We start from the raw sequence: 25,089 nt of genomic DNA, 5'->3' as shown, positions 1-25,089 counted from the left end.
ACTTTTGCGTTTCTAATTTTTGGTTACCTACTTGCAGTCGCAATGTAAATAACTTTGTCTAATCAGATTTTACTAAAATTGATTTTAAACTTTTTCTTCAAAATAGATCAGTCGACTTACTGTTTTCTTTTACAACTTCTCACCTAGCTAATTTTCGGTAGCCTACTTGTAGTTGCATTTTCAATCCTATTGTCTAACTAGATTTTACTAAAATTCATTTTAAATTTTATTTTCAAGATAGAGCAAAGTCGAATTCCTACCCTATATTCAAGCTTTTTACCTGTCTAATTTTTGATTACTTATTTGCTATCACAGTTGTTACGGATGACGAACAGGTGTTCAATATCATCTCTGGCAGAAACCGTCCTAGATAAACGAACAGAGCTACCCTAGATAAATCTACATAATTGTTTAGGTTAGTTTAGGGCCCAAACGTACGCACGACCAACTGGTCGTTGACAAAATACGAATGTTCACTTGAAGGGTACTGACAAGTACCATCCGTCATTGCAGGACTATATAAGCCCTTACATTTCTACTCTCGTGGGCTAGTACTGTCGTAATCACGAATAGTGTCGCGTCGTGCTGCATCTCGGAAGTCAACTACCAGTGAGATCGGACGTTCGTTCCTTTTGAATCAAAGTTTAACCGTACAGATTCCGCGAGTTCGGTCTAAAATCTGTTAGGCAGTGACAAGGTTGCTCCGAGTCCCCCGCATTGCCGGTGCGTCAACACCGTGCGTCTTAGCTTAGGTAATATCACCTTTCAATTTCTTTCCTATTCTAAATTCAGTTCATTCGCGACACAAGTACACTTGTAGAACGAAACTCTATAGTAAGAATATATTTGTCTTCTTTGATAATTAACTCAAATTCATTAAACCCATAATTATCGTCCAATATCCTAACCAAGTGATTGAACGTCCCCACATGATACATTCTTACCGCTCGGATTGTATCAATTAAATTATACTAGTTACGAGGCTTACTAATTATCCTAGCAATTCCCTGATTAACCATCAGGCTCTTTCGCGACATTCCAATTGTCCGAACAGAGATTTATCCAACCTAGCGGCTCCCCAGTTTTGCATTGGGTTCGTCCTCATCCTAACAGCTCCCTGATTTCGCATCAGGTTCGTCTGTGCTATTATACAACCTCCTAGCAGCTCCCCGGTTTTGCATCGGGTTCGTCTGCGTTTGACTCCATTCCTAGAGGCTCCCTGACTTCGCGTCAGGTTCGTCCTCGCTGTCAATAATCCTAGCGGCTCCTCAATTTCGCATTGGGTTCGTCCGCGTTCCTTAACTAACAAATTTATATCATATTCCTAGGGTAATAACCCTTCGCCGGCCACTCGTGCTGCTCGCGGCCCTGGCTCGTAACACAGTGCAAATAACTTTGTCTAATCAGATTTTACTAAAATTGATTTTAAACTTTCTCTTCAAAATAGATCAGTCGAATTTCTGTTTTATTTTACAACTTTTCACTTAGCTAATTTTTGGTCGGCTACTTGTATTTGCATTTTAAACACTATTGTCTATCTAGATTTTACTAAAAATTGATTTTAAACTTTATGTTCAAAATAGATCAAACTCGAGGTCCTAATTTGTTTTTAAACTTTTGCATTTCTAATTTTTGGTTACTTATTTGTGATCACAATGTAACCAACTTTGCCTAATTGGATTTTACTAAAATTGGTTTTAATTTTTTTCTTCGAAAATAGCTATTGATCTAGATCAGTCGCATTTCTGCTTTACTTTACATCTAATTTTTGGTAGCCTACTTGTATTTGCTTTTTTAGATAATATTGCCTAACTAGATTTTACTCCCATTGATTTTAAATTTTATTTTCAAAATAGACCAAAGTCGGATTCCTACTCTATATTTAAGCTTTTACCTGTCTACTTTTTGGTTACTTGCTTGTGACAGCATTGTAAATAATATTGTCTAACTGGATTTTAGAGAATTTATTTTAGATTTTATTTTCAAAGTAGAGAGATCCCAGTCGAATTCCTACATTATTTTAGACTTTTACCTGTCTACTTTTTGGTTACTTTCTTGTGATCACAGCGTAGATATCTTTGCCTAATTAGGTTTTACTAAAATTGATTTTGAATTTTATTCAGTCGCAATTCTGCTTTATTTTACAATTTTTTAATAATTTTTTTTTTTATTTGGTAGCCTACTTGTATTTGCTTTTAAATAGTATTGCCTAACTACATTTTATTATAATTAATTTTGAATTTTATTTCCAAAATAGATCAAAGCCGAATTCCTACTCTATATTTAAGCTTTTACCTGTCCAATTTTTGGTTACCTACTTGCAGTCGCAATGTAAATAACTTTGTCTAATCAGATTTTACTAAAATTGAATTTAAACTTTCTCTTCAAAATAGATCAGTCGACTTACTGTTGTATTTTACAACATCTCACCTAGCTAATTTTTGGTAGCCTACTTGTATTTGCATTTTAGGCACTATTGTGTATCTAGATTTTACTAAAAATTGATTCTCAATTTTATTTTCAAAATAAATTACAGTCGAAATCCCAATTTGTTTTTAACTTTTGCGTTTCTAATTTTTGGTTACTTACTTGTGATCACAGTGTAAATTACTTTGTCTAATCAGATTTTTCTAAAATCGAATTTAAAATTTCTCTTCAAAATAGATCCGTTGACTTACTGTTTTCTTTTACAACTTCTCACCTAGCTAATTTTCGGTAGCCTACTTGTAGTTGCATTTTAAATCCTATTGTCTAACTAGATTTTACTAAAATTCATTTTAAATTTTATTTTCAAGATAGAGCAAAGTCGAATTCCTACCCTATATTCAAGCTTTTTACCTGTCTAATTTTTGATTACATATTTGCTATCACAGTTGTTACGGATGACGAACAGGTGTTCAATATCATCTCTTGCAGAAACCGTCCTAGATAAACGAACAGAGCTACACTAGATAAATCTACATAATTGTTTAGGTTAGTTTAGGGCCCAAACGTACGCACGACCAACTGGTCGTTGACAAAATACGAATGTTCACTTGAAGGGTACTGACAAGTACCATCCGTCATTGCAGGACTATATAAGCCCTTACATTTCTACTCTCGTGGGCTAGTACTGTCGTAATCACGAATAGTGTCGCGTCGTGCTGCATCTCGGAAGTCAACTACCAGTGAGATCGGACGTTCGTTCCTTTTGAATCAAAGTTTAACCGTACAGATTCCGCGAGTTCGGTCTAAAATCTGTTAGGCAGTGACAAGGTTGCTCCGAGTCCCCCGCATTGCCGGTGCGTCAACACCGTGCGTCTTAGCTTAGGTAATATCACCTTTCAATTTCTTTCCTATTCTAAATTCAGTTCATTCGCGACACAAGTACACTTGTAGAACGAAACTCTATAGTAAGAATATATTTGTCTTCTTTGATAATTAACTCAAATTCATTAAACCCATAATTATCGTCCAATATCCTAACCAAGTGATTGAACGTCCCCACATGATACATTCTTACCGCTCGGATTGTATCAATTAAATTATACTAGTTACGAGGCTTACTAATTATCCTAGCAATTCCCTGATTAACCATCAGGCTCTTTCGCGACATTCCAATTGTCCGAACAGAGATTTATCCAACCTAGCGGCTCCCCAGTTTTGCATTGGGTTCGTCCTCATCCTAACAGCTCCCTGATTTCGCATCAGGTTCGTCTGTGCTATTATACAACCTCCTAGCAGCTCCCCGGTTTTGCATCGGGTTCGTCTGCGTTTGACTCCATTCCTAGAGGCTCCCTGACTTCGCGTCAGGTTCGTCCTCGCTGTCAATAATCCTAGCGGCTCCTCAATTTCGCATTGGGTTCGTCCGCGTTCCTTAACTAACAAATTTATATCATATTCCTAGGGTAATAACCCTTCGCCGGCCACTCGTGCTGCTCGCGGCCCTGGCTCGTAACACAGTGCAAATAACTTTGTCTAATCAGATTTTACTAAAATTGATTTTAAACTTTCTCTTCAAAATAGATCAGTCGAATTTCTGTTTTATTTTACAACTTTTCACTTAGCTAATTTTTGGTCGGCTACTTGTATTTGCATTTTAAACACTATTGTCTATCTAGATTTTACTAAAAATTGATTTTAAACTTTATGTTCAAAATAGATCAAACTCGAGGTCCTAATTTGTTTTTAAACTTTTGCCTTTCTAATTTTTGGTTACTTATTTGTGATCACAATGTAACCAACTTTGCCTAATTGGATTTTACTAAAATTGGTTTTAATTTTTTTCTTCGAAAATAGCTATTGATCTAGATCAGTCGCATTTCTGCTTTACTTTACATCTAATTTTTGGTAGCCTACTTGTATTTGCTTTTTTAGATAATATTGCCTAACTAGATTTTACTACCATTGATTTTAAATTTTATTTTCAAAATAGACCAAAGTCGGATTCCTACTCTATATTTAAGCTTTTACCTGTCTACTTTTTGGTTACTTGCTTGTGACAGCATTGTAAATAATATTGTCTAACTGGATTTTAGAGAATTTATTTTAGATTTTATTTTCAAAGTAGAGAGATCCCAGTCGAATTCCTACATTATTTTAGACTTTTACCTGTCTACTTTTTGGTTACTTTCTTGTGATCACAGCGTAGATATCTTTGCCTAATTAGGTTTTACTAAAATTGATTTTGAATTTTATTCAGTCGCAATTCTGCTTTATTTTACAATTTTTTAATAATTTTTTTTTTTATTTGGTAGCCTACTTGTATTTGCTTTTAAATAGTATTGCCTAACTACATTTTATTATAATTAATTTTGAATTTTATTTCCAAAATAGATCAAAGCCGAATTCCTACTCTATATTTAAGCTTTTACCTGTCCAATTTTTGGTTACCTACTTGCAGTCGCAATGTAAATAACTTTGTCTAATCAGATTTTACTAAAATTGATTTTAAACTTTCTCTTCAAAATAGATCAGTCGACTTACTGTTGTATTTTACAACATCTCACCTAGCTAATTTTTGGTAGCCTACTTGTATTTGCATTTTAGGCACTATTGTGTATCTAGATTTTACTAAAAATTGATTCTCAATTTTATTTTCAAAATAAATTACAGTCGAAATCCCAATTTGTTTTTAACTTTTGCGTTTCTAATTTTTGGTTACCTACTTGCAGTCGCAATGTAAATAACTTTGTCTAATCAGATTTTACTAAAATTGATTTTAAACTTTCTCTTCAAAATAGATCAGTCGACTTACTGTTTTCTTTTACAACTTCTCACCTAGCTAATTTTCGGTAGCCTACTTGTAGTTGCATTTTCAATCCTATTGTCTAACTAGATTTTACTAAAATTCATTTTAAATTTTATTTTCAAGATAGAGCAAAGTCGAATTCCTACCCTATATTCAAGCTTTTTACCTGTCTAATTATTGATTACTTATTTGCTATCACAGTTGTTACGGATGACGAACAGGTGTTCAATATCATCTCTGGCAGAAACCGTCCTAGATAAACGAACAGAGCTACCCTAGATAAATCTACATAATTGTTTAGGTTAGTTTAGGGCCCAAACGTACGCACGACCAACTGGTCGTTGACAAAATACGAATGTTCACTTGAAGGGTACTGACAAGTACCATCCGTCATTGCAGGACTATATAAGCCCTTACATTTCTACTCTCGTGGGCTAGTACTGTCGTAATCACGAATAGTGTCGCGTCGTGCTGCATCTCGGAAGTCAACTACCAGTGAGATCGGACGTTCGTTCCTTTTGAATCAAAGTTTAACCGTACAGATTCCGCGAGTTCGGTCTAAAATCTGTTAGGCAGTGACAAGGTTGCTCCGAGTCCCCCGCATTGCCGGTGCGTCAACACCGTGCGTCTTAGCTTAGGTAATATCACCTTTCAATTTCTTTCCTATTCTAAATTCAGTTCATTCGCGACACAAGTACACTTGTAGAACGAAACTCTATAGTAAGAATATATTTGTCTTCTTTGATAATTAACTCAAATTCATTAAACCCATAATTATCGTCCAATATCCTAACCAAGTGATTGAACGTCCCCACATGATACATTCTTACCGCTCGGATTGTATCAATTAAATTATACTAGTTACGAGGCTTACTAATTATCCTAGCAATTCCCTGATTAACCATCAGGCTCTTTCGCGACATTCCAATTGTCCGAACAGAGATTTATCCAACCTAGCGGCTCCCCAGTTTTGCATTGGGTTCGTCCTCATCCTAACAGCTCCCTGATTTCGCATCAGGTTCGTCTGTGCTATTATACAACCTCCTAGCAGCTCCCCGGTTTTGCATCGGGTTCGTCTGCGTTTGACTCCATTCCTAGAGGCTCCCTGACTTCGCGTCAGGTTCGTCCTCGCTGTCAATAATCCTAGCGGCTCCTCAATTTCGCATTGGGTTCGTCCGCGTTCCTTAACTAACAAATTTATATCATATTCCTAGGGTAATAACCCTTCGCCGGCCACTCGTGCTGCTCGCGGCCCTGGCTCGTAACACAGTGCAAATAACTTTGTCTAATCAGATTTTACTAAAATTGATTTTAAACTTTCTCTTCAAAATAGATCAGTCGAATTTCTGTTTTATTTTACAACTTTTCACTTAGCTAATTTTTGGTCGGCTACTTGTATTTGCATTTTAAACACTATTGTCTATCTAGATTTTACTAAAAATTGATTTTAAACTTTATGTTCAAAATAGATCAAACTCGAGGTCCTAATTTGTTTTTAAACTTTTGCATTTCTAATTTTTGGTTACTTATTTGTGATCACAATGTAACCAACTTTGCCTAATTGGATTTTACTAAAATTGGTTTTAATTTTTTTCTTCGAAAATAGCTATTGATCTAGATCAGTCGCATTTCTGCTTTACTTTACATCTAATTTTTGGTAGCCTACTTGTATTTGCTTTTTTAGATAATATTGCCTAACTAGATTTTACTCCCATTGATTTTAAATTTTATTTTCAAAATAGACCAAAGTCGGATTCCTACTCTATATTTAAGCTTTTACCTGTCTACTTTTTGGTTACTTGCTTGTGACAGCATTGTAAATAATATTGTCTAACTGGATTTTAGAGAATTTATTTTAGATTTTATTTTCAAAGTAGAGAGATCCCAGTCGAATTCCTACATTAATTTAGACTTTTACCTGTCTACTTTTTGGTTACTTTCTTGTGATCACAGCGTAGATATCTTTGCCTAATTAGGTTTTACTAAAATTGATTTTGAATTTTATTCAGTCGCAATTCTGCTTTATTTTACAATTTTTTAATAATTTTTTTTTTTATTTGGTAGCCTACTTGTATTTGCTTTTAAATAGTATTGCCTAACTACATTTTATTATAATTAATTTTGAATTTTATTTCCAAAATAGATCAAAGCCGAATTCCTACTCTATATTTAAGCTTTTACCTGTCCAATTTTTGGTTACCTACTTGCAGTCGCAATGTAAATAACTTTGTCTAATCAGATTTTACTAAAATTGAATTTAAACTTTCTCTTCAAAATAGATCAGTCGACTTACTGTTGTATTTTACAACATCTCACCTAGCTAATTTTTGGTAGCCTACTTGTATTTGCATTTTAGGCACTATTGTGTATCTAGATTTTACTAAAAATTGATTCTCAATTTTATTTTCAAAATAAATTACAGTCGAAATCCCAATTTGTTTTTAACTTTTGCGTTTCTAATTTTTGGTTACTTACTTGTGATCACAGTGTAAATTACTTTGTCTAATCAGATTTTTCTAAAATCGAATTTAAAATTTCTCTTCAAAATAGATCCGTTGACTTACTGTTTTCTTTTACAACTTCTCACCTAGCTAATTTTCGGTAGCCTACTTGTAGTTGCATTTTAAATCCTATTGTCTAACTAGATTTTACTAAAATTCATTTTAAATTTTATTTTCAAGATAGAGCAAAGTCGAATTCCTACCCTATATTCAAGCTTTTTACCTGTCTAATTTTTGATTACATATTTGCTATCACAGTTGTTACGGATGACGAACAGGTGTTCAATATCATCTCTTGCAGAAACCGTCCTAGATAAACGAACAGAGCTACACTAGATAAATCTACATAATTGTTTAGGTTAGTTTAGGGCCCAAACGTACGCACGACCAACTGGTCGTTGACAAAATACGAATGTTCACTTGAAGGGTACTGACAAGTACCATCCGTCATTGCAGGACTATATAAGCCCTTACATTTCTACTCTCGTGGGCTAGTACTGTCGTAATCACGAATAGTGTCGCGTCGTGCTGCATCTCGGAAGTCAACTACCAGTGAGATCGGACGTTCGTTCCTTTTGAATCAAAGTTTAACCGTACAGATTCCGCGAGTTCGGTCTAAAATCTGTTAGGCAGTGACAAGGTTGCTCCGAGTCCCCCGCATTGCCGGTGCGTCAACACCGTGCGTCTTAGCTTAGGTAATATCACCTTTCAATTTCTTTCCTATTCTAAATTCAGTTCATTCGCGACACAAGTACACTTGTAGAACGAAACTCTATAGTAAGAATATATTTGTCTTCTTTGATAATTAACTCAAATTCATTAAACCCATAATTATCGTCCAATATCCTAACCAAGTGATTGAACGTCCCCACATGATACATTCTTACCGCTCGGATTGTATCAATTAAATTATACTAGTTACGAGGCTTACTAATTATCCTAGCAATTCCCTGATTAACCATCAGGCTCTTTCGCGACATTCCAATTGTCCGAACAGAGATTTATCCAACCTAGCGGCTCCCCAGTTTTGCATTGGGTTCGTCCTCATCCTAACAGCTCCCTGATTTCGCATCAGGTTCGTCTGTGCTATTATACAACCTCCTAGCAGCTCCCCGGTTTTGCATCGGGTTCGTCTGCGTTTGACTCCATTCCTAGAGGCTCCCTGACTTCGCGTCAGGTTCGTCCTCGCTGTCAATAATCCTAGCGGCTCCTCAATTTCGCATTGGGTTCGTCCACGTTCCTTAACTAACAAATTTATATCATATTCCTAGGGTAATAACCCTTCGCCGGCCACTCGTGCTGCTCGCGGCCCTGGCTCGTAACACAGTGCAAATAACTTTGTCTAATCAGATTTTACTAAAATTGATTTTAAACTTTCTCTTCAAAATAGATCAGTCGAATTTCTGTTTTATTTTACAACTTTTCACTTAGCTAATTTTTGGTCGGCTACTTGTATTTGCATTTTAAACACTATTGTCTATCTAGATTTTACTAAAAATTGATTTTAAACTTTATGTTCAAAATAGATCAAACTCGAGGTCCTAATTTGTTTTTAAACTTTTGCCTTTCTAATTTTTGGTTACTTATTTGTGATCACAATGTAACCAACTTTGCCTAATTGGATTTTACTAAAATTGGTTTTAATTTTTTTCTTCGAAAATAGCTATTGATCTAGATCAGTCGCATTTCTGCTTTACTTTACATCTAATTTTTGGTAGCCTACTTGTATTTGCTTTTTTAGATAATATTGCCTAACTAGATTTTACTCCCATTGATTTTAAATTTTATTTTCAAAATAGACCAAAGTCGGATTCCTACTCTATATTTAAGCTTTTATCTGTCTACTTTTTGGTTACTTGCTTGTGACAGCATTGTAAATAATATTGTCTAACTGGATATTAGAGAATTTATTTTAGATTTTATTTTCAAAGTAGAGAGATCCCAGTCGAATTCCTACATTATTTTAGACTTTTACCTGTCTACTTTTTGGTTACTTTCTTGTGATCACAGCGTAGATATCTTTGCCTAATTAGGTTTTACTAAAATTGATTTTGAATTTTATTCAGTCGCAATTCTGCTTTATTTTACAATTTTTTAATAATTTTTTTTTTTATTTGGTAGCCTACTTGTATTTGCTTTTAAATAGTATTGCCTAACTACATTTTATTATAATTAATTTTGAATTTTATTTCCAAAATAGATCAAAGCCGAATTCCTACTCTATATTTAAGCTTTTACCTGTCCAATTTTTGGTTACCTACTTGCAGTCGCAATGTAAATAACTTTGTCTAATCAGATTTTACTAAAATTGATTTTAAACTTTCTCTTCAAAATAGATCAGTCGACTTACTGTTTTCTTTTACAACTTCTCACCTAGCTAATTTTCGGTAGCCTACTTGTAGTTGCATTTTAAATCCTATTGTCTAACTAGATTTTACTAAAATTCATTTTAAATTTTATTTTCAAGATAGAGCAAAGTCGAATTCCTACCCTATATTCAAGCTTTTTACCTGTCTAATTTTTGATTACATATTTGCTATCACAGTTGTTACGGATGACGAACAGGTGTTCAATATCATCTCTTGCAGAAACCGTCCTAGATAAACGAACAGAGCTACACTAGATAAATCTACATAATTGTTTAGGTTAGTTTAGGGCCCAAACGTACGCACGACCAACTGGTCGTTGACAAAATACGAATGTTCACTTGAAGGGTACTGACAAGTACCATCCGTCATTGCAGGACTATATAAGCCCTTACATTTCTACTCTCGTGGGCTAGTACTGTCGTAATCACGAATAGTGTCGCGTCGTGCTGCATCTCGGAAGTCAACTACCAGTGAGATCGGACGTTCGTTCCTTTTGAATCAAAGTTTAACCGTACAGATTCCGCGAGTTCGGTCTAAAATCTGTTAGGCAGTGACAAGGTTGCTCCGAGTCCCCCGCATTGCCGGTACGTCAACACCGTGCGTCTTAGCTTAGGTAATATCACCTTTCAATTTCTTTCCTATTCTAAATTCAGTTCATTCGCGACACAAGTACACTTGTAGAACGAAACTCTATAGTAAGAATATATTTGTCTTCTTTGATAATTAACTCAAATTCATTAAACCCATAATTATCGTCCAATATCCTAACCAAGTGATTGAACGTCCCCACATGATACATTCTTACCGCTCGGATTGTATCAATTAAATTATACTAGTTACGAGGCTTACTAATTATCCTAGCAATTCCCTGATTAACCATCAGGCTCTTTCGCGACATTCCAATTGTCCGAACAGAGATTTATCCAACCTAGCGGCTCCCCAGTTTTGCATTGGGTTCGTCCTCATCCTAACAGCTCCCTGATTTCGCATCAGGTTCGTCTGTGCTATTATACAACCTCCTAGCAGCTCCCCGGTTTTGCATCGGGTTCGTCTGCGTTTGACTCCATTCCTAGAGGCTCCCTGACTTCGCGTCAGGTTCGTCCTCGCTGTCAATAATCCTAGCGGCTCCTCAATTTCGCATTGGGTTCGTCCGCGTTCCTTAACTAACAAATTTATATCATATTCCTAGGGTAATAACCCTTCGCCGGCCACTCGTGCTGCTCGCGGCCCTGGCTCGTAACACAGTGCAAATAACTTTGTCTAATCAGATTTTACTAAAATTGATTTTAAACTTTCTCTTCAAAATAGATCAGTCGAATTTCTGTTTTATTTTACAACTTTTCACTTAGCTAATTTTTGGTCGGCTACTTGTATTTGCATTTTAAACACTATTGACTATCTAGATTTTACTAAAAATTGATTTTAAACTTTATGTTCAAAATAGATCAAACTCGAGGTCCTAATTTGTTTTTAAACTTTTGCCTTTCTAATTTTTGGTTACTTATTTGTGATCACAATGTAACCAACTTTGCCTAATTGGATTTTACTAAAATTGGTTTTAATTTTTTTCTTCGAAAATAGCTATTGATCTAGATCAGTCGCATTTCTGCTTTACTTTACATCTAATTTTTGGTAGCCTACTTGTATTTGCTTTTTTAGATAATATTGCCTAACTAGATTTTACTACCATTGATTTTAAATTTTATTTTCAAAATAGACCAAAGTCGGATTCCTACTCTATATTTAAGCTTTTACCTGTCTACTTTTTGGTTACTTGCTTGTGACAGCATTGTAAATAATATTGTCTAACTGGATTTTAGAGAATTTATTTTAGATTTTATTTTCAAAGTAGAGAGATCCCAGTCGAATTCCTACATTATTTTAGACTTTTACCTGTCTACTTTTTGGTTACTTTCTTGTGATCACAGCGTAGATATCTTTGCCTAATTAGGTTTTACTAAAATTGATTTTGAATTTTATTCAGTCGCAATTCTGCTTTATTTTACAATTTTTTAATAATTTTTTTTTTTATTTGGTAGCCTACTTGTATTTGCTTTTAAATAGTATTGCCTAACTACATTTTATTATAATTAATTTTGAATTTTATTTCCAAAATAGATCAAAGCCGAATTCCTACTCTATATTTAAGCTTTTACCTGTCCAATTTTTGGTTACCTACTTGCAGTCGCAATGTAAATAACTTTGTCTAATCAGATTTTACTAAAATTGATTTTAAACTTTCTCTTCAAAATAGATCAGTCGACTTACTGTTGTATTTTACAACATCTCACCTAGCTAATTTTTGGTAGCCTACTTGTATTTGCATTTTAGGCACTATTGTGTATCTAGATTTTACTAAAAATTGATTCTCAATTTTATTTTCAAAATAAATTACAGTCGAAATCCCAATTTGTTTTTAACTTTTGCGTTTCTAATTTTTGGTTACTTACTTGTGATCACAGTGTAAATTACTTTGTCTAATCAGATTTTTCTAAAATCGAATTTAAAATTTCTCTTCAAAATAGATCCGTTGACTTACTGTTTTCTTTTACAACTTCTCACCTAGCTAATTTTCGGTAGCCTACTTGTAGTTGCATTTTAAATCCTATTGTCTAACTAGATTTTACTAAAATTCATTTTAAATTTTATTTTCAAGATAGAGCAAAGTCGAATTCCTACCCTATATTCAAGCTTTTTACCTGTCTAATTTTTGATTACATATTTGCTATCACAGTTGTTACGGATGACGAACAGGTGTTCAATATCATCTCTTGCAGAAACCGTCCTAGATAAACGAACAGAGCTACACTAGATAAATCTACATAATTGTTTAGGTTAGTTTAGGGCCCAAACGTACGCACGACCAACTGGTCGTTGACAAAATACGAATGTTCACTTGAAGGGTACTGACAAGTACCATCCGTCATTGCAGGGCTATATAAGCCCTTACATTTCTACTCTCGTGGGCTAGTACTGTCGTAATCACGAATAGTGTCGCGTCGTGCTGCATCTCGGAAGTCAACTACCAGTGAGATCGGACGTTCGTTCCTTTTGAATCAAAGTTTAACCGTACAGATTCCGCGAGTTCGGTCTAAAATCTGTTAGGCAGTGACAAGGTTGCTCCGAGTCCCCCGCATTGCCGGTACGTCAACACCGTGCGTCTTAGCTTAGGTAATATCACCTTTCAATTTCTTTCCTATTCTAAATTCAGTTCATTCGCGACACAAGTACACTTGTAGAACGAAACTCTATAGTAAGAATATATTTGTCTTCTTTGATAATTAACTCAAATTCATTAAACCCATAATTATCGTCCAATATCCTAACCAAGTGATTGAACGTCCCCACATGATACATTCTTACCGCTCGGATTGTATCAATTAAATTATACTAGTTACGAGGCTTACTAATTATCCTAGCAATTCCCTGATTAACCATCAGGCTCTTTCGCGACATTCCAATTGTCCGAACAGAGATTTATCCAACCTAGCGGCTCCCCAGTTTTGCATTGGGTTCGTCCTCATCCTAACAGCTCCCTGATTTCGCATCAGGTTCGTCTGTGCTATTATACAACCTCCTAGCAGCTCCCCGGTTTTGCATCGGGTTCGTCTGCGTTTGACTCCATTCCTAGAGGCTCCCTGACTTCGCGTCAGGTTCGTCCTCGCTGTCAATAATCCTAGGGGCTCCTCAATTTCGCATTGGGTTCGTCCGCGTTCCTTAACTAACAAATTTATATCATATTCATAGGGTAATAACCCTTCGCCGGCCACTCGTGCTGCTCGCGGCCCTGGCTCGTAACACAGTGCAAATAACTTTGTCTAATCGGATTTTACTAGAATTGATTTTAAACTTTCTCTTCAAAATAGATCAGTCGAATTTCTGTTTTATTTTACAACTTTTCACTTAGCTAATTTTTTTCCGGCTACTTGTATTTGCATTTTAAACACTATTGTCTATCTAGATTTTACTAAAATTGATTTTAAACTTTATGTTCAAAATAGATCAAACTCGAGGTCCTAATTTGTTTTTAAACTTTTGCCTTTCTAATTTTTGGTTACTTATTTGTGATCACAATGTAACCAACTTTGCCTAATTGGATTTTACTAAAATTGGTTTTAATTTTTTTCTTCGAAAATAGCTATTGATCTAGATCAGTCGCATTTCTGCTTTACTTTACATCTAATTTTTGGTAGCCTACTTGTGTTTGCTTTTTTAGATAATATTGCCTAACTAGATTTTACTCCCATTGATTTTAAATTTTATTTTCAAAATAGACCAAAGTCGGATTCCTACTCTATATTTAAGCTTTTACCTGTCTACTTTTTGGTTACTTGCTTGTGACAGCATTGTAAATAATATTGTCTAACTGGATTTTAGTGAATTTATTTTAGATTTTATTTTCAGAGTAGCGAGATCCCAGTCGAATTCCTACTTTATTTTAGACTTTTACCTGTCTACTTTTTGGTTACTTTCTTGTGATCACAGCGTAGATATCTTTGCCTAATTAGGTTTTACTAAAATTGATTTTGAATTTTATTCAGTCGCAATTCTGCTTTATTTTACAATTTTCTAATAATTTTTTTTTTATTTGGTAGCCTACTTGTATTTGCTTTTAAATAGCATTGCCTAACTACATTTTATTATAATTAATTTTGAATTTTATTTCCAAAATACATCACAGCCGAATTCCTACTCTATATTTAAGCTTTTACCTGCCCAATTTTTGGTTACCTACTTGCAGTCGCAATGTAAATAACTTTGTCTAATCAGATTTTACTAAAATTGATTTTAAACTTTCTCTTCAAAATAGATCAGTCGACTTACTGTTTTCTTTTACAACTTCTCACCTAGCTAATTTTCGGTAGCCTACTTGTAGTTGCATTTTAAATCCTATTGTCTAACTAGATTTTACTAAAATTCATTTTAAATTTTATTTTCAAGATAGAGCAAAGTCGAATTCCTACCCTATATTCAAGCTTTTTACCTGTCTAATTTTTGATTACTTATTTGCTATCACAGTTGTTACGGATGACGAACAGGTGTTCAATATCATCTCTGGCAGAAACCGTCCTAGATAAACGAACAGAGCTACCCTAGATAAATCTACATAATTGTTTAGGTTAGTTTAGGGCCCAAACGTACGCACGACCAACTGGTCGTTGACAAAATACGAATGTTCACTTGAAGGGTACTGACAAGTACCATCCGTCATTGCAGGGCTATATAAGCCCTTACATTTCTACTCTCGTGGGCTAGTACTGTCGTAATCACGAATAGTGTCGCGTCGTGCTGCATCTCGGAAGTCAACTACCAGTGAGATCGGACGTTCGTTCCTTTTGAATCAAAGTTTAACCGTACAGATTCCGCGAGTTCGGTCTAAAATCTGTTAGGCAGTGACAAGGTTGCTCCGAGTCCCCCGCATTGCCGGTGCGTCAACACCGTGCGTCTTAGCTTAGGTAATATCACCTTTCAATTTCTTTCCTATTCTAAATTCAGTTCATTCGCGACACAAGTACACTTGTAGAACGAAACTCTATAGTAAGAATATATTTGTCTTCTTTGATAATTAACTCAAATTCATTAAACCCATAATTATCGTCCAATATCCTAACCAAGTGATTGAACGTCCCCACATGATACATTCTTACCGCTCGGATTGTATCAATTAAATTATACTAGTTACGAGGCTTACTAATTATCCTAGCAATTCCCTGATTAACCATCAGGCTCTTTCGCGACATTCCAATTGTCCGAACAGAGATTTATCCAACCTAGCGGCTCCCCAGTTTTGCATTGGGTTCGTCCTCATCCTAACAGCTCCCTGATTTCGCATCAGGTTCGTCTGTGCTATTATACAACCTCCTAGCAGCTCCCCGGTTTTGCATCGGGTTCGTCTGCGTTTGACTCCATTCCTAGAGGCTCCCTGACTTCGCGTCAGGTTCGTCCTCGCTGTCAATAATCCTAGCGGCTCCTCAATTTCGCATTGGGTTCGTCCGCGTTCCTTAACTAACAAATTTATATCATATTCCTAGGGTAATAACCCTTCGCCGGCCACTCGTGCTGCTCGAGGCCCTGGCTCGTAACACAGTGCAAATAACTTTGTCTAATCAGATTTTACTAAAATTGATTTTAAACTTTCTCTTCAAAATAGATCAGTCGAATTTCTGTTTTATTTTACAACTTTTCACTTAGCTAATTTTTGGTCGGCTACTTGTATTTGCATTTTAAACACTATTGTCTATCTAGATTTTACTAAAAATTGATTTTAAACTTTATGTTCAAAATAGATCAAACTCGAGGTCCTAATTTGTTTTTAAACTTTTGCCTTTCTAATTTTTGGTTACTTATTTGTGATCACAATGTAACCAACTTTGCCTAATTGGATTTTACTAAAATTGGTTTTAATTTTTTTCTTCGAAAATAGCTATTGATCTAGATCAGTCGCATTTCTGCTTTACTTTACATCTAATTTTTGGTAGCCTACTTGTATTTGCTTTTTTAGATAATATTGCCTAACTAGATTTTACTACCATTGATTTTAAATTTTATTTTCAAAATAGACCAAAGTCGGATTCCTACTCTATATTTAAGCTTTTACCTGTCTACTTTTTGGTTACTTGCTTGTGACAGCATTGTAAATAATATTGTCTAACTGGATATTAGAGAATTTATTTTAGATTTTATTTTCAAAGTAGAGAGATCCCAGTCGAATTCCTACATTATTTTAGACTTTTACCTGTCTACTTTTTGGTTACTTTCTTGTGATCACAGCGTAGATATCTTTGCCTAATTAGGTTTTACTAAAATTGATTTTGAATTTTATTCAGTCGCAATTCTGCTTTATTTTACAATTTTTTAATAATTTTTTTTTTTATTTGGTAGCTGTCTGAGATCGGACCGATGCAATAGGATCGCTAGTGGGTGGAAGAAATGAACACTGTAGTAAACTCACGATGAAACATATATTAGCGTAAAGGTATGACACGGTATAAATGTCTGTGGCGAATAACTCAATCGACAGTAAACGGTGGATGACGAGTAACACTGTGGACATCCCGAGTTCACGATCGATGGTTCAGTTGCGTAACGGTGAGATGATATAGCGCGTTCTTGTTGTGTACGCGGATGCCGTGGTACCCAAAAACGACTGTGTACATCGATGTCGCCCGACCGTTACCGTCGTCTCACGCCCGAAATCACCTGTTCATTGCGCGTGGTGGGGACGCTGAGACGACGGTAACCGACGCTTGTCGAGACGCCGGTTCGGCGGATCGGCTCTGTGACGGGTGGCCGGAACATTCTCCCCCCCCTTGCCGTGACGTTGTGTCGGCAATGACCGCGGGTCGGCTAGTTGCATGCCGTAGGGCATGACGCGGTTTGTTTGGTTTCGACCGGCAGTCGGCACAATTTGACGATCGGCCGTTTGAGTGTCGTAGTCGCGGTCCGGACAGTGACGACGCGGGTTACATCGTCTTTGCCGGGATGGAGATCGGTGACGCGCGCGAGCGGCCATTTGGCCGGGGGAGTTCGTTCGTCTCGTACGAGGACGAGATCACCGTTTCGAAATGGCTCCGACTTCGAGTGCCATTTTGACGCGGCCTGGAGTTGCTGCAGGTATTCTTTGGACCACCGCGACCAGAAGTGGTCAAGCATTTGGCGCAGCAGTTGCCATCGCGACAATCGGGAGCGAGGAGTGTCAGTGAAGTTCGGTTCCGGAATGACATTGAGTGCGTCGCCGATCAGGAAATGACCCGGGGTTAGCGCAGACAGGTCGGAAGAGTCGTCGGACAACGGACAGATCGGTCGCGAGTTGAGTGCCGCTTCGATTTGTGCGAGCAGTGTCGCGTATTCCTCGAAAGTGAGTGGGGATTCTCCTATGACGCGGCGCAAGTGAAATTTGGTGGATTTTACAGCGGCCTCCCATTTACCGCCGAAGTGTGGGGCGGAGGGAGGATTGAATCGCCACTGTGTTCCGAGGTTCGCGAGACTGCTCGCGATCGCTTGCGCTTCCTGCGAAGCGCGGTTGAACATTCGACGCAGCTCGGCGTCCGCCCCGACGAAGTTCGTGCCGCAGTCGCTCGTAAGTGTACTGCAGATGCCGCGCCGTCCCGTGAATCGTTTGTAGGCAGCTATAAACGCGTCTGCCGAGTAGTCTGAAGCGAACTCGAGGTGCACCGCGCCGGTGGCCATACACACGAAGACAACGAGGTAGCCTTTGAATGTCTTGGCTCCGCGTCCACGCGTCGTTTTCCACTGAAACGGACCCGCGTAATCTACACCGGAGTTTACGAATGCTCGTGCGGGAGTGATGCGTCGCGCCGGGAGCTGTCCCATCACCTGCGAACACTGACGAGCGCTGTGGCGAGCGCACGTTACGCATTGCTTGATGAAGGATCGTACTGGCTGTCGACCACCGACAATCCAATACGACTGCCTGACCGTCGACAGTGTGAGCTGCGTGCCAGCGTGCAACGTTCGCAAGTGAGCTTGTGCGATTACGAGCGAAGTGAAGGGAGAGGATCGCGGCAAGATGATCGGATGTTTTTGATCCGCGTCGAGGAGGGAGTGCTGGAGGCGCCCTCCCACGCGTAAGATGCCGTGGGCGTCCGCGAAGGGCATCAACTTGGCGAGAGGACTCGCGTTCGGTAGCGCGACACCGCGGTGGACGGCCTGACTTTCACGTGAGAAGTGAGCTTCCTGCGTTTGTCGAATCCAGAATAGACGAGCCTGTTCGAGTTCGGTTGTCGTGATGGAGTCTACCGGGCCGCGATCCACTCGTTTCACCTTCATTCGTCGCACCGCTCGAATGCACAACGACGTAATGCGTAGTAGTCGCGTTAGGGACGAGTAGCGGTCGATTAACGTCCACGAAGGAGCGGACGCTGCGTGTAGTGTGAGCGGTTTTTCGGGCCGTTTCTCGACGTCGATACCGGGTTCCGGAGATAGGGTCTCCGTGGGCCAGGCGGGGGAGAACTCTTGCAACCACCCAGGCCCCCGCCACCAGATGGAATCAAGCAACACCAGCGGTGAGACTCCACGGGATGCTAGGTCCGCCGGGTTTCATGTCCCAGGGACGTGGTGCCAGTACGCGTGCGGTGCGAGTCTATGGATGTCCGCGACGCGATTCCGAACGAAGTCTTTCCACCTGGAGGGGGGGCTGCGAATCCACGCGAGGGCCACGGCCGAATCCGTCCACAGATGCGTTGGTATTGTTTCGATGTCTAGCGCGGCGCGAATGTGCGCGACTTGTTTAGCGAGGAGAAGCGCGGCCGACAGCTCGAGACGCGGGATGGTTATTGGCTTAATGGGCGCGACTCTGGACTTAGCGGAAAGGAGAGTTACGCGGAACGTGTCGTCGTCGTTCCTGACCCGCATGTAGATAGCGACGCCCATCGCGTGCGTGGACGCATCGGCGAATCCGTGGAGCTCGATGCCGCGATCAGGGTCGAGTTGGCCGACCCATCGAGTCAGGGTCAGACAGCGAATTTCCGTCAAATCGCTGCAGAATTGCTCCCAGCGACGCGAGAACTCAGCCGGGAGAGCATCGTCCCATCCCGTTTTCTGCGTCCATAACTCCTGCATGAGAATTTTGCCCTGCACGGTGACGGGCGTGAGCCATCCTAACGGATCGAATAATTGTGAGATCGTGGACAGCACTCCGCGCTTGGAACTGTTAGCGGTCGAGGGTGCCTGAAATGAGAACGCGAATGTATCGGAGTCGGTGTTCCACGCGACACCGAGGGCGCGATGCGGGGCGTCGATGGACAATGTTCTCCCGTCTGACGACTCGAGACGCCTCTCTTCCGCGGGGATTAACTCATCGCAGTTGGCGACCCACTTTTTTAGCGCGAATCCCCCGGCTTTCAGGAGACCCTGTAGTTGACGAACTTTCTCCTGGGCCGTCTGTAGATCGTTCGCGCCAGAGAGTATGTCGTCAACGTATGTTTCCCGTACGAGAACGTCCCTAGCTAGCGGAAAGTTGTCGCCTTCGTCGCTGGCTAACTGGTGCATGCACCGTATCGCGAGGAACGGGGCGCACGCGAGGCCGTAGGTAACGGTGGTAAGCGCGTACTCTTGTACCGGTACCGAGACATCGGGACGCCAGACGATTCGCTGGAAGATCTGGTCGCTTTCGTGAACGCGGATTTGACGGTACATTTTCTCCACGTCTGCGGAGAACGCGAAGCGGAATCTGCGCCACCGGAGGATAATGTCGGCCAAGTCCGTCTGCAGTTTCGGGCCAACGTGCAGACAGTCGTTTAGGGACGTACCGGACGTCGTGCGATGTGATCCGTTGAATACTACGCGGATCTTTGCCGAGTCGCCTGTCCCGCGGAGGACTCCGTGATGCGGTAGGACGTAAGACGCGGTCGTCGCTCGATTTTCGCTCTCGGTTAACATACGCATGTGGCCCAGGTGCTCATATTCGGTGAGGAACGCGGCGTATTTGTCGCGGAATTGCGGACGCGACGCGAGAGTTTTTTCGCTGCGCCGTAGTATTTGGAGAGCCGACGATCGCGAGTCTCCGAGTTCAGCGGCGCTTTTCGCGAATGGCAGGCGCACAACGTATCGCCCGGTATCGTCGCGGGAGTGTGTGGTACGGAAATGGTTCTCACATTGCCGCTCGGAGTCAGTCAGCGTCGTGGCGGGCAGAGCATTTGGCTCTTCCTGGACCCAGAATTTTTGGACGAGCTCGTAAAGGTCCCGGTCGATGCCGCATTGGAAGCTGGAGATCCCATTCGACGCCTTGTGGGTGCGGACGGTGGACGCCGGACCGGAAATGACCCATCCCAACGTGGTGAGCTGGGCCACTGGAGAGTCGTCGTCACCGCGCCTAATGTCGGGCCGAATGATGCGGCTGTAGACATCGACGCCGATGACCATGTCGATTGGTTGCGGGTCCAGGTAAGATGGGTCGGCTAATTGCAACCCTTGGATATGATCCCAGCTTGCGTGCGGACTGGTCGCGGCTGGTGCATAATGGGTCAGCTCGGGTAAAATAAATGCTTTCACTTCGCAGGTGTACGTCTGGGTGAGCGACGATATGACGAATGTGGAGACGCCCCGTGTCGTCACAGTATGACCTGCACCGATTCCGTAAATGGGCATGCGTGCATGCTGCCGAGGAAGACGCAGCCGTTGGCATATGGACTCCTTAATGAAGGAAACCTCAGATCCCTGATCGAGCAGCACGCGGGCACGGATGTTGTCTCCGTTGGTGGAAAGTATGGTCACGAGCGCAGTGGCCAATATCATCGGGCGGCGCGACAACACCGGGAGCGAGGCTGGCATGACGTGGTGAGCCGCAGCTGGCGGAGCCTCGACTATCGGTTCGGATTCTGAAGATGACGAGGACGCTGCAGAGGAGATGGAAGCATCGTGTAACGACGTGTGATGTCGCGAAGCGCATTTCATGCACGTCGTAGTGTGGCGGCAGACCTTGATTGGGTGGTTCCCCAAGCAGTTGTAGCAGCGGCGATGTTGCGTTACTAGCTGCTTGCGTTGCTCAGGCGTCTTTGCCAGGTATTGAGCGCATCTTCCGAGGTAGTGGTCTGCGCAGCATAGAATGCAGCGGTTCTGAGACGCGATGGTCGCGTGTGATTGAGCGCCGGGTGCTCGGGATTTTGAAACCGAGGTAACCGGTTTCGTACTCTCAACCTTGGCTAACGCGCGAATGCGGTGCTCGAGGAAGGTGTCCAGTACTGAGAATTCCGGATAATCTGAGTTGTCTGCGATTTGCAACTCCCATGCTTTGAGCGTCTCCGGGTCCAGTCGTTGAGTGACCCAGTAGATGATGAATGGACCCCAATGTTGCACTTGGCACTTCAACACTTCGAGCGCGTTTAACACTTGCTTAACGGTGCCGCGGATTCGTTTGAGCTCCGCCGCGGATTCTGACGTCGCTGCGGGGAGCGAAAACAGCGTGCCGAGCAGGTTGTCGACAAGGACACGAGTATTCTCGTACTGACCAACGATGAGTTGCCACGCCCGATCGAAATGCGCACCGTCGACTGGGAGATTCCTGATGAGATCGAGCGCTTCGCCGTGGACGCTCAGAAGGAGGTAATGGAACTTCTCGGTGGAGGACAGGCTGTCGTTGGACAAAACAAGGGACGCGAACAACGCCTTGAAGAGTGGCCAGTCCTGGTAGTCTCCGGAGAACGTTGGGACGTCCAAACGGCGGAGCTTGGCCGACGAGGCAGGCTGTGATTGGTCTCGATGATTGCCGTGAGACTTTTCGGTGGATGCAGGTGGACGAGGTGTTAATTCGGCCAGCATGTTGCACAGTACAGCTTGGGTGTCGACGACCAAATCCTCAGTCGTGTGACGGAGACCGCCAACGTAGTAGTCATGCTTACGTGCTTCGGGGGTGCATAAGTCCTGGAGTTTCACGTGATTTGCGCGGAACTCGTCCCAATTGCGGAGGAGTGTGTCTAGCCGAGCTTGTACATAGGATTCCGTGATGTTGGCTGCACCCTTCTTCTTTACATTGACCAGAACGCGACTGATGGCATGATGCAAGTCGAATTGCAAGGCGAACAGCGATTCGGCCGTTGACATTTGAACCGGCGGTGGCGGAGACGAGCGGGAGGTTACTCGAAATGCGCGCACAAAACACCGTACACACGCGAGCGGGCGCGAAAGGTCACAGCGCGATTCGAATCTAACGGCCGTTAACTGTACGCGGCACGTACCGGTGCACACGGGTCTAAGGCAGCGGTTTCACGAAGTTCACTAAATACACCCACTGTTGATCTTTGATCGATATATGAAGCCGCCGATCTATCCGGCTCGAAGGACCAAAAAATGTCTGAGATCGGACCGATGCAATAGGATCGCTAGTGGGTGGAAGAAATGAACACTGTAGTAAACTCACGATGAAACATATATTAGCGTAAAGGTATGACACGGTATAAATGTCTGTGGCGAATAACTCAATCGACAGTAAACGGTGGATGACGAGTAACACTGTGGACATCCCGAGTTCACGATCGATGGTTCAGTTGCGTAACGGTGAGATGATATAGCGCGTTCTTGTTGTGTACGCGGATGCCGTGGTACCCAAAAACGACTGTGTACATCGATGTCGCCCGACCGTTACCGTCGTCTCACGCCCGAAATCACCTGTTCATTGCGCGTGGTGGGGACGCTGAGACGACGGTAACCGACGCTTGTCGAGACGCCGGTTCGGCGGATCGGCTCTGTGACGGGTGGCCGGAACAGTAGCCTACTTGTATTTGCTTTTAAATAGTATTGCCTAACTACATTTTATTATAATTAATTTTGAATTTTATTTCCAAAATAGATCAAAGCCGAATTCCTACTCTATATTTAAGCTTTTACCTGTCCAATTTTTGGTTACCTACTTGCAGTCGCAATGTAAATAACTTTGTCTAATCAGATTTTACTAAAATTGATTTTAAACTTTCTCTTCAAAATAGATCAGTCGACTTACTGTTGTATTTTACAACATCTCACCTAGCTAATTTTTGGTAGCCTACTTGTATTTGCATTTTAGGCACTATTGTGTATCTAGATTTTACTAAAAATTGATTCTCAATTTTATTTTCAAAATAAATTACAGTCGAAATCCCAATTTGTTTTTAACTTTTGCGTTTCTAATTTTTGGTTACTTACTTGTGATCACAGTGTAAATTACTTTGTCTAATCAGATTTTTCTAAAATCGAATTTAAAATTTCTCTTCAAAATAGATCCGTTGACTTACTGTTTTCTTTTACAACTTCTCACCTAGCTAATTTTCGGTAGCCTACTTGTAGTTGCATTTTAAATCCTATTGTCTAACTAGATTTTACTAAAATTCATTTTAAATTTTATTTTCAAGATAGAGCAAAGTCGAATTCCTACCCTATATTCAAGCTTTTTACCTGTCTAATTTTTGATTACTTATTTGCTATCACAGTTGTTACGGATGACGAACAGGTGTTCAATATCATCTCTGGCAGAAACCGTCCTAGATAAACGAACAGAGCTACCCTAGATAAATCTACATAATTGTTTAGGTTAGTTTAGGGCCCAAACGTACGCACGACCAACTGGTCGTTGACAAAATACGAATGTTCACTTGAAGGGTACTGACAAGTACCATCCGTCATTGCAGGGCTATATAAGCCCTTACATTTCTACTCTCGTGGGCTAGTACTGTCGTAATCACGAATAGTGTCGCGTCGTGCTGCATCTCGGAAGTCAACTACCAGTGAGATCGGACGTTCGTTCCTTTTGAATCAAAGTTTAACCGTACAGATTCCGCGAGTTCGGTCTAAAATCTGTTAGGCAGTGACAAGGTTGCTCCGAGTCCCCCGCATTGCCGGTGCGTCAACACCGTGCGTCTTAGCTTAGGTAATATCACCTTTCAATTTCTTTCCTATTCTAAATTCAGTTCATTCGCGACACAAGTACACTTGTAGAACGAAACTCTATAGTAAGAATATATTTGTCTTCTTTGATAATTAACTCAAATTCATTAAACCCATAATTATCGTCCAATATCCTAACCAAGTGATTGAACGTCCCCACATGATACATTCTTACCGCTCGGATTGTATCAATTAAATTATACTAGTTACGAGGCTTACTAATTATCCTAGCAATTCCCTGATTAACCATCAGGCTCTTTCGCGACATTCCAATTGTCCGAACAGAGATTTATCCAACCTAGCGGCTCCCCAGTTTTGCATTGGGTTCGTCCTCATCCTAACAGCTCCCTGATTTCGCATCAGGTTCGTCTGTGCTATTATACAACCTCCTAGCAGCTCCCCGGTTTTGCATCGGGTTCGTCTGCGTTTGACTCCATTCCTAGAGGCTCCCTGACTTCGCGTCAGGTTCGTCCTCGCTGTCAATAATCCTAGCGGCTCCTCAATTTCGCATTGGGTTCGTCCGCGTTCCTTAACTAACAAATTTATATCATATTCCTAGGGTAATAACCCTTCGCCGGCCACTCGTGCTGCTCGAGGCCCTGGCTCGTAACAC

General features: G+C 40.7%; 2 protein-coding genes across 2 annotated transcripts; both read right to left on the bottom strand.

The window, feature by feature from the left end:
• Nucleotides 1-17,447: 17,447 nt before the first annotated feature.
• Nucleotides 17,448-18,890, bottom strand: LOC143219493 (uncharacterized). Its single transcript, XM_076445441.1, has one exon. It carries the CDS (start codon nucleotides 18,888-18,890, stop codon nucleotides 17,448-17,450), a length of 1,443 nt encoding a protein of 480 aa, XP_076301556.1.
• Nucleotides 18,891-19,160: 270 nt separating this feature from the next.
• LOC143219492 (uncharacterized) lies at nucleotides 19,161-22,661 on the bottom strand. The gene has a single exon (XM_076445440.1). The coding sequence runs from the start codon at nucleotides 22,659-22,661 to the stop codon at nucleotides 19,161-19,163; it is 3,501 nt and encodes a 1,166-aa protein (XP_076301555.1).
• Nucleotides 22,662-25,089: the final 2,428 nt, after the last annotated feature.

Source organism: Lasioglossum baleicum, unplaced genomic scaffold, assembly GCF_051020765.1.
Source record: "Lasioglossum baleicum unplaced genomic scaffold, iyLasBale1 scaffold0031, whole genome shotgun sequence".
Classification (NCBI taxonomy): Eukaryota; Metazoa; Arthropoda; class Insecta; order Hymenoptera; family Halictidae; genus Lasioglossum; species Lasioglossum baleicum.
The sequence above is the reverse complement of the archived record's forward strand: the minus strand, read 5'-3'. Positions and strand labels throughout refer to the sequence as shown.